This window comes from Poeciliopsis prolifica, unplaced genomic scaffold, assembly GCF_027474105.1.
Source record: "Poeciliopsis prolifica strain line A6 unplaced genomic scaffold, Auburn_PproV2 SCAFFOLD003, whole genome shotgun sequence".
NCBI lineage: Eukaryota > Metazoa > Chordata > Actinopteri > Cyprinodontiformes > Poeciliidae > Poeciliopsis > Poeciliopsis prolifica.
Genome location: NW_026562378.1, coordinates 6292275 through 6302843, shown reverse-complemented (window position 1 = coordinate 6302843; position 10569 = coordinate 6292275). Strand labels below are relative to the sequence as shown.

At 41.3% G+C, this 10569-nt stretch overlaps 1 protein-coding gene across 1 annotated transcript in view; it reads right to left on the bottom strand.

Moving 5' to 3' along the window:
• Positions 1 to 1528: 1528 nt before the first annotated feature.
• LOC129355161 (A disintegrin and metalloproteinase with thrombospondin motifs 9-like) overlaps positions 1529 to 10569 on the bottom strand; it is a 48921-nt gene continuing 39880 nt past the window's right edge. The window contains exons 31-40 of the mRNA XM_055024707.1: positions 8447 to 8617; positions 8144 to 8338; positions 6658 to 6787; positions 6147 to 6241; positions 5801 to 5895; positions 5540 to 5673; positions 4742 to 4836; positions 3160 to 3264; positions 2549 to 2657; positions 1529 to 2389 (exon numbers count right to left, since the gene is read on the bottom strand). Coding sequence (XP_054880682.1) covers positions 2568 to 2657; positions 3160 to 3264; positions 4742 to 4836; positions 5540 to 5673; positions 5801 to 5895; positions 6147 to 6241; positions 6658 to 6787; positions 8144 to 8338; positions 8447 to 8617 — 1110 coding nt within the window. The 3' untranslated portion in view covers positions 1529 to 2389; positions 2549 to 2567. The remainder of the gene's footprint in view (positions 2390 to 2548; positions 2658 to 3159; positions 3265 to 4741; positions 4837 to 5539; positions 5674 to 5800; positions 5896 to 6146; positions 6242 to 6657; positions 6788 to 8143; positions 8339 to 8446; positions 8618 to 10569) is intronic.

Sequence of the window (10569 nt, the reverse complement as noted above, 5' to 3'; positions counted from 1 at the left end):
GAGAGGACACACTTAAATAAAATAATCGCTTCGTTATGACACCTGAGAACCTGATTGGACAACGTTCTGACAATCAGAAGTGCATTTGTCAGTCATGACCTTCAGTGAGACACAGCCTGTTTTCGTCTTTAAATACTTGCCAAGTCTTAGGTTAAGACGAGTGAATTTCCTTTGGCTGAAGGCTGCGCACTTAGGGCATTGAAATAGCACCCCACACACATACACACCTACACACACACACACACACACACACACACACACACACACACCGGCTCACAATAGTAACAAAATGGCTTTTTTTTTGTTTCTTTTTTTAACATCAGTTATGTATTATCTACGCATTTCCTTCTGGATTTTCTTTTTTTTGTTTATCAGATCAGGTTACAGTAGCGAGTAACAGTGGCTAGAGGGGAGCAAAAAATAAAATAAAACTAAAAGTATAAAGTACCCTGATTTCTTCATATAAAACGACATAGCAGAAGGCCAGAAGACGAAGTGCGGTTTGGACAGACTTGGATTCAGAAAAGAACGTGAGGTACAGGACGCACGAGCAGCACTTTGGACAGACTCGCACTGCAGGGCCCGCGGATTTAGCAGACTGACTTGTCTCTAGGGTCAAACAACCCCCGCATCTTCATTACATCTCCAGAGTATCTGTGGAATCTTATTTGGCTTGAGGTGAAGTCTTTTTCCTCCTATTCTAGCAAGAAAACAGAGAGAAGATGCCCAACTAACAAGACTAACAGCTCTATTCTGGTTCCTGCATGCTGGACCAGAGGACTTTAGCTTCCTTTGATGAGTGGCATCTTAAACTCTGCTTTACCTGCAATCAGAATCCTGTCATTGTCTTTTCACACAACTAAGCAGAATTACAGAGCCCTGCAAAAGCATCCAGACCCTGGAACTGTACCGAATTACAACCACAACCTTAAAAGTAGCATCCAGCTCCTTTTTATTTTGATGCTGCTAAATAAAATAATGCGGGTCGCCTGGTGTTCAGGTTGTGGCCAATTTTGAAGAAGATATACAGCTAACACCCTGAACACACCACCTCATGGTGACACATGGTGGTGGTGGTATCATGCTGACGAAAAGGCTTTTCTGGATACTTTTATTTTTATTGAAAGAAAAACAAAAGACACACACACATATATATGTGTTATTTTCTTTCAATAATATCTATCTATCTATCTATCTATCTATCTATCTATCTATCTATCTATCTATCTATCTATCTATCTATCTATCTATCTATCTATCTATCTATCTATCTATCTATCTATCTATCTATCTATCTATCTATCTATCTATCTATCTATCTATCTATATCTATCTATCTATCTATCTATCTATCTATCTATCTATCTATCTATCTATCTATCTATCTCTATCTATCTATCTATCTATCTATCTATATATATATATATATATATATATATATATATATATATATATATGTGCACTTTATTCTTTGTGTTAGCATTACAGTCAAAAACCCAATAAAAATTCTTGACATCAAGAATCTGTAGAAGCCAAACTGCCAGAGCTCTGCAGCTGCATAGTGGAAACATTTTCATAGCACCTGACCCCGTCGATTTCCACTTACTTTAAACAATCTCCAACCTCCTCCTCTCTCCAGTCTGAGCGAATGAAAGCCAGAGTTAGCAGTGAGGAAAGGATTCCCACGCAGTCCAGTCGGCTTCAGACCACCGGTTTCAGATCGGATCAGCCTCAAACGCAGCAGATCCGAGGAAAATTTAGCTGGATCGCGTTTGTAAAGGGAGGGGAATTTAAGCGTGGAGGTCACGGAGGAGTTCGGCGGCTCAGTAAGTGGAAGCAGAAAGCGCACAGAGTCGGATCGACTTACTGCAGGACAACCTCTGAAAAGTCCGGCAGCTAATACCCGTTGCAAAACGCTTATACGTATAAGTGCTGCTGCTGCTTGAGGAGTAATTGGTTTTTCAAAAAAAGAATGCATGAGAACATTTGGTTTGGAAACAATCACAATGCGACTACTGGACTTATTGGAGAGAAACAAACACATACTCATACACACATGTACATATGGCTGCAATGCATAGTAACTTCAAAGTTAAACATGAATGATAAAATGTGGAAGGCAAATCTGACATAAACTGCATTAATACTAGCATATTTAGCGCAAGCTTTTGACAACAAAACTTTTAAATTATTTTACAATACAAAAATAAATGGCAAGTAGAATAAATAATAGATTTGATCGGTCTATTTACAGTACTTACAGTGGAATAATTTACACTATACACACACAAAATGAGTCAAAGAGGTGATGGATGAGTTTGAGCTCCAAGTTGGCCGTAGCACCATTGATGAGGAGGGAAGTTGAGCACCAGAAGAAGAATACACAGCGCTGCAAGTAAATAAAAGCAAAGCACACAATCAGAATCAACATCCAGCAGTAAACGTGTGTTGGGTGAGCAAAAAACAAAAATGCAGTCAGCATCTATTTGTAAGCAGAAATATTGCATTGATGTATTTGTTTTATCTTCTGCAGTTGCTGATAATGCACCTGCTTTGCTGCTGCAGGTCTATTCAACTGTGACAGGCAGAGCGTCGCCAGAGGACGGTGTACATTTTCCACAGTACCCTCCGCAGGTCCCCGTCACTCTGCCGCCATCCTGTGGACACAGAAATAATGACATGAGCTGACACTTCAGTCATTTTTCAAAACAAATCAGTGGGCTGAAACTGATTAATTTATTTCAATCCTTCTATTAAAAAGAGAAAAAAATATATTATGTGGACTTTAAAAAAAACACACACACAAAAAAAAACATAGTGATTGTATTTCTTATTCATTTCGGTCAGTTTTAATTACTACAGCTGAGGAACAACCAAGATTCTCTTTCTTAGAACATTTTAACATTGAATGAGATCAATAGAAAAAGAGGATTTAAAACAGAAATGTGGGCAAACTAAACATTAACTCTATTCAGTATTTAGCAAGTGACATAGCTATAAAAATAAAACAAGTAAATCAACTTAAAAAGAAAAACACAATCAATCAGAGGTTTATGAGCCGAGATGAAGGTGAATCTAAGGAAATCGAATACGGTCAGGTGATGTGTGTATGTGTGTGTGTGTGTGTGAGTGTGTGTGTGTGTGTGCATGATGAGGAACCTGGGATTTCTGGATACGAGTCACCGCATAGTTTCCCTGGGAGATCCAGGTGATTTCCTCCGCCACCTTGAAACCTGTTCCTGACAAGTTGATTCTAAACTGTCCCTAAAGCAAGACAGCGACATAAAGAGTGGATACAGGTCACAATGAAAGAATAATGCAGTAATTTGAAACCATTATGAGAAAAATGGACATAAAATAGTGAGACTCATTGAACATAAACAACAGAGACACAGAGAACAGCTGGTGAAGGGCCAACAGTTTTCCAAACAAAATTTTAGCACGTAGTCAAAAAAAAAAGGTTCTATGAAAGTAAACATAACCATGCATTAAATTAAAGGCTTGCTTACTTTTTCACAGACATCCTTTAATATGTTGCAGCATGAAGGGGACGAATGACCGGCATATTCTCATAGTTTCAACTGAATTCTTTCCTATATTACTATCGGCTTATTTTTACAGTGAAACCTAGTGGCGGCTTTTGACATTGGCCAAACGGGAAGTTGCCCAGGGCGGCATCAGGCTGTAGGGTAGAGTGGAACAAGAATTATTTCACTAAAAACAAATTATTTAATCGTAATCTAACAAATTTCCAATGATCTTAAGCAAGTGCAGCCAATAAGGAGCTGACCCTGCTGCACATGAGGGAGTTGCTGTGGGGAAGTGGAAGATCGGGTTGTGTTTGTTGCCAACCACAGAGTACCAAGCTGAATGAACAAAGTTTTCTGAGGCATCTTCTTCCCTCTAACCATGAGTGGTCGAGTGGTACCTCCAGCTACGCTCAACCAGGACATTTCTTGAAGGGGGAGAAAGTAGCGACGAGTGTGAGCGGCGGCAGTGGGATGGCGCATGTCCAGGGCGCCGTACACGCAAGAACCACTACTGGCAAAACCTGGTGTTTGACATGTTTTTCCACACTATTTGTGTTGCTGCGCTGCTTGCGCGTGATATCATCTGGAGACACTTCCTCCATCTCTTGCCGTTGCGTATCACGCCCGGCGGGAGAGATGTTTACATGCAAGCGCAGCTGGGCGAGCTTTCAACTGCCAAGGAAAAATGTCAAGAGTAAGGCAACAAAGGTGAATTGAAGGAGATGTTGCAGATGCAGGGCAGGAGCAACAAGGAGAAAATGCGGGAGGGCCGTCTGTTGCTTTGTGACTTGTTTGTTTTCCTGTTGAAATATTAGAGGTTTTATCTAAGCATAAAAGCATCAGTCCCCTGCCTTGTCTCACAATAGGATGAAGTCTCTTTGGTTCAGGAGGTGTGGGATAAAGTGTCCCTCGCTGTTTTTACCTTGCTTTCAATAAAAGCTCCTGCCGAATATAAAAGTCATGTCAAAAAGAAAAAGGAAGCTTGAACCCTTGGCTCCCTTGACTCCTTTGACTGAAACAGGAGTTTAGAAATAATTTATAAACTCTAGGTGCAGCTACAGAAGCATGCAGCTTTAATACAACGGGTCCATTTAGTGCTTCCCGCTATTTGCTTCTGATTTGTCTTTTTTTTGCTGTTGAAGACATGTTCTGCATAAACACTACAACAAAATGCCTCGGGGTAGAGTTCAGTCTTTGCAGATGACGCTCACCTGTGGACAGTTGGCCAAACTGTAGCAGTCTCCGGCTGTGGCAAACGGGACAGGACTCTTGCCGTCACGAGTGAAAGCAAACCGCCAATCTGTAGCTAAACATCGAGTAAAAGCAGAAAATTCAACTCAATGGGACCCAAAGGAATAACAAAAAATGTCTCGAAAGGATGCATTTCGCATAGATGTGCAACCGTGCATGCAGGCTAGAGAATAAAGAAATATTTGGCGACATTTGGCAGTGTCTTGACAAAAAGCGTTCTCACTCGTCTTGTCAACGTCTATCGATGTCAATTTACTGTTTTGACTTTCACAAATAAAAATATGAAAACTGCGGAAGGCATTTTTGAAAATGAATGTGAAAACAAAGACACAATTTAACAAAACTGGGAAAGACAAACCAAAAAGAACTAAACATGACAGAGTACTAATTTTACTTTTACTTATACATTTTTGTTTTGTAAAAGCTCACTAGTTTATTTTTACTTCATGATTCTGCACTACTTTTGCTCCTTTTCTCAAATGAAGTTGCTCTAGAATAGATGGGTTTGCTGTAATTAAAGTGACAAAATATGAAGCACTATGAACACTTTTGAAAGGCAATACATAACTGACACTGTCAGTGTGCCTCAGCCGCGCCATGGCAGATTTATGCAAGCCTTGCTGATGTCTGTTGTTTAAACTGCAGACATCTTGATCCCATTAACCCTCATGAAGCTGGACGTAATTAAAAGGAAAAGACAGTCCTCATTTGAGTGTAGCGCAGAGTAAACATTAGCTCTGGGTGCGTGGGCCACTCACTGATGACGCTCATTCGTCTCAGGTCCAGGTGCACTTTGGAGAAGGTGGTCATGCCTGCGGCGGTGTAGTCCCTTCGGCAGTCGCAGTCTTCTCTTCTGGAGCTGTTGGCAGGACACTGAGTGGGGTCGTTGAGCCTGGAGAAGCACAGAGGAAAAACCTGAGCTTCGGCTGACATGTCCGTGGACTTTCCTCATTCCACGGACGTGTGGAGTTTTGTAATAAACCCCGACGGCTCTCCTTGCTATCCTGCTGGAGGTTCACCTGAAGCCAAAGATCTCCGAAAAATTCTCCTCTTCTCCAGTTGTCAAGGTGATGTACTCCTGTGGAGTCTCCGTCTGCATTCCTGCACAGTAGACCTGAGGGCAAGACAGACAGAGGAGGAGTGAGAGTCGAGATAAAGGTCAGGGGAGAGAAGATAAACAGGAGGAAAACGAGGTTTTGGAAGGAAAAGGAGGTGACGGAAAAGCACAGAGGGCAAATTAAGGTCAACTCCAAACATGCAATCGAATAGATGACTGTCGAGCTTCACTCATTTCAAAATATTGAGCTTCTCAATTTGTACAAAACAACAGATTCTTTCTGTACTCGGGAGATTAAACTGTCTTACCTTGAGAGCTTTTCCTTGAACACTGAGAAAGTGTTCGCTGTCTGGAATGGGGCCGCTTGTGCTCTGAATGTCGAGACAGCTCAAAGGCAAATCGCCTTGGAGACAAGAGGAAGAAAACTAAGTACTCAAATGAATGCTATTTGTTCAGGGACAGACATTTTGCTACATCATGTCTACCAGTGGACTCTGTCCAACTAAACTAAGGGTAAAGAGTCAATACACGGAACAATAAATCTTTAAACCCAAAGTTTTCTGAAATGAATGATCCACACTGAGCTACAAACACACTGGATTTAGCAAGGATTGAATTTGATCTGATCTTATAACTAGAGAAGCACCAAGAAATCTACGTTTGACCAGAACTGGTGGGGTTTTTTTAAGCTTGATTCAACTGGTGTCCAACTCAAAAAATGGATTCCATACCATCTTTAACTCAGACACTGATTGGTGCATCTCTACCGTTTCACCTATAAGCACAGCAACAGCATCCAGGTCACTTAGCAGCACTCACAGCTTGGATTACTGCAGACTTTTCTGCTGTCAGGCTCTTCGTTTGGAGAACACCCGTTGCTTTCTCGCCCGTCTGCCGACATACACTGCACTGTCCTCTCTGCCACACCGTCCCCACAGCTTACCGAGCACTGAATGAGAGGGAACCACAACAATGTAAAAGTCACGTTGATTTGGTGTAATTTATTCTGTTAAGCGTTTGGTTTTCAAGCTAGCAGTGTAGCTTCTGCAACAGCGTGTTGGAAACTTGAACGTTCAACGTTAGGCCTTTTTATGAAAAGAAACCCTTCAGATATTAAGTGTAACTACATCGTGATATTTTCTCAGATTTTCTTAAATGGTCAATGCAAATGATGGTCAGTATAATTTTCAAGTCATAAACTTTTACAGTATTAATCAAATTTTACTGAACAAAGCTCCTCATGACAACAGCATGTCTTTCAAAAATGAAAAACTCAGAATGCACTGTTCCAAATTATTATGCACAGCAGATTTTCTAAACATTTTATGGATTATAAAGAACAGCAAACGGTCATTTTTTGAATGTGCAACATAAAATGGCCACATGCACTAAAATCAAAAGCTATTACATGTTAACATAGGATCCCTTCTTTGACCCCTGCACAATTCTTGCATCCATTGAACTTGTGAGTTTGTGGATAGTTTCTGCTTGAATTTCTTTGCAGGATGTCAGAAAACCTTCCTCGCTGCTGTTTTGATATGAACTACATTCCACCCTCAAATTTCCTGCTTGAGGAAACTCCAAAGGTTCTCAATTGAGTTGAGGTCAGAGGAGGATGGTGACCACACCATGAGTTTCATACCTTGTCATATGACACTACACTATCTGATGATGTTGGTCAGCAGAGATCCTTTCTCTTTCCCATAATAATGTGGAACATCCTTCTTAAGTAGATTTCCTTTAATTGAGCTCACCAGACAAACTAATCAACCAGCTCTTCGAAATTAATTATAGGGATTCAAAGAGCCCTGACACACAATACCATCTATGAATTTAATAGCACAACAAAAAATGTATCTTCATGACACCTAAATCCAATTTGCATAATAATTTGGAACATGCTGTATATTCACATAAGCTCCGTAGGTTTATTACTGCATTAAAAATCTAGTAATTTTTAATGCAGTAAGGATAACGATAATGATAGCTCAGACAGACTCAAACAGGCCTATTCCTGTTTGTTTATTAGATTCTTGGGAAATTTCAAACATTGTATAAGTGTTGTTTTTGAATCCTGTCTAATTTTACAAAAATTATTCACTCATATCAAATTACTTCATCATTATAGTTTTTTGTGGAGACTGTGAATGTGTCCCTACTGTCTTGAGAATTAATAGCGGCCTTCTGTTGTATTACATTGTAAATCTTTAAATGATTGGTATCGACACATTTTTTTAAAAGCAGACATTCAATGAGGCCCAGGGCTTGACGTCACTCATGTCTTTGGCTGGACAGTCTAGCTCACCGGTCCCCAGACTCCAGCCCTCCACTCCTGTGGGGGTGGACATGTGCCCATATTACATGGCATGTAGCTCTCTGGGGGGGTTCCAGGGCATTTGGACAGAGACTGATGGCCGTACTCGTAGTTGTCATTTTCCACGTGCACTTCACTGCAGGAGACAAGACGCTGACGATAGCCCTGACCACAGCTCACCGAGCACTGGAGGAGAGAGAGAGATAAGCACTGGCATGAAGGAAGGGCAGCATTTCTCAACAAACTTAAAAGTCGGCGTTGGAAAACGAGGACAGAGACACAACATCGGCTCACCTCTGTCCACTCCCCAGTGATCCAGATTAGCTCACAAGCCTGTGTGTTGCAGCTCTCTATGTCCGGCGGCCTGATCTGGTTCACGCAGTACATTTCGTGGACCTCGCGATCGTTGTAATCGACGCACTGCAATGTTCTCCTCCGATGGCCCGATCCGCAGGACTTACTGCACTGTTGAGGAAGCAGGACGGAAAAGATACGGCGTGACATCGGGATCGTTCCACGATTTGTGGGACAAGAGAACATAAAGTCAGAAGGAAGGAGCAAGATTAATTAGTCTGTGCTTTTATCACACAGAGCAAAAGGAGGAAAATGTCAAAGCAAACGATCAGATAAGAGGGAAAGACAATGTCTGGGGAATAAAAGTATTGCTAAAGTATATGTACCAGAAATAAGACAGCCACCAGTATTAAAGCATACAAATGTTTTAAGAGAGTTACACTTTGAAACAGCTCAAAGGCTGCCCTATGCTTGCTACTGTGCTTTAACGTCCTTTTCCAAACTGCACATTTCTTCAAGGATGGCAGAATAAAAACACATAACCATCGAAAAAACAAAAATATGACGATTTATCAAAAAGCCTACAGTAAAAAATGTATCCCGGCTGAGGAGAAACATCAAAAATCGTGACATTTCAGTCTATCGCAGGCTTCTACTTGAAGCATTCCAGCTGCGTATCGCCACAGCCACATCCTGCTGCAGCCGCTCCTCGTCACTCCTGTAGTGTTGAACCCTGACAACTGGAGGAGCTGAGTTTAGTCGTGTTGACGGGCACTACAGTGTCAGAGCGTCTAAGTACAACTATCGCTAAGACATGCACACATTACGGCAATTTGTCACAGAGTCTCCATCTACGAGGACGAAATCAGATTTTAAGAGGAAGGAATAAAACTTATACTGGTCCTTGAAGGTCTGGCTCCCGAATTTCAGGAATTCAGAAATTAATTGGGGCCAACAGGCTGGGACTCCTCTCATTGCTAATTAAGCTCTGTTTTGAGAAACCCGGCTCATGCTGCTTCGTGATCCAAATCCGACATCAAGTGAACTTGATGAAGAGGAAACTCCGTCTGAACTTTCCTTTAGGAACGACTAAAGCCTTCTGCGTACAGAAAGAGAGTTTAGCTGAGGGGGAAAAAAAGTGTTCTTCAACTCTTCAAACTAATTGCACTTTTAATATTACAAGTTTTAAAGGGAACGATGTGCATGAAAGTACTGAAGAAGAGGAAGAGCTGTGGGGAAACTGAAGCAGTCTGAGGCATAACCCAAAAACGGCTCTGCTTGGAGACCAAAAACCAGCAGGGGTCCCCCAAGAACCTTTGAATTCTCACAGTTTTATAACTTTACTTTGTATCTCAAGAGTCTGCTTTTTAAGTAAATTCAGTGGGCTTAAAATAGCAGGATTCAAATGGCTTTACTTTGTTACAAATGTAAAACTGATATTTCTTTCTGCAGATTGCCTTCAACCAGTCGACAGGCAACGTGCAGCAACATGTGGGGGAGGGCCAGTCCTGCACCAACTTATACCTCAAAAACACCTGAGAAAACTCAGGTGTTTTTACTTTTGTGTTGTACTTTAATTCTGGTTCCAGTTCACATGTCAGCAGTCTTGACTGATTGCTGTGTGTTTTACTCATTTCTGCTGTTTGTGTTGGTGTTTCTTGCCTTTTGCATGTTGTAATAGTTATCAAATCAATTGCCGAGGACTGGGGTTTTATTTCAAGACCACAACTGTCTTACATCACTAAACTCACAGCGTGCCGTCCAGTTTATTTGTTACCATGTTTGTTTTCACTGGATGCAAAACGCACCGATTAAAATCCAAGCAATAACGTGACTTAACGTGTTCCGATCCGTACCAGTACAATCTGGTCTTGGTCTCAGGTTAGGTGGTCTTGACTACAACACTGAGTTGGCCTCACCTTCCTGATTCTACCTAAAGCGAGAAGTCTCTAAAAAATAACCCAATCTTCTCTATTTATATCCCGACTTTTACCCAACACTCACTGAAAATAGGTACAAAGGAAGTTAGGAAGGAAGGAAGGTAGGAATGATGGACAGATGGTTGGATGAGCCAACTGTGCAATTTGAAGTAAATGTAAAGTATAGAGTACGTCTTGAGAATG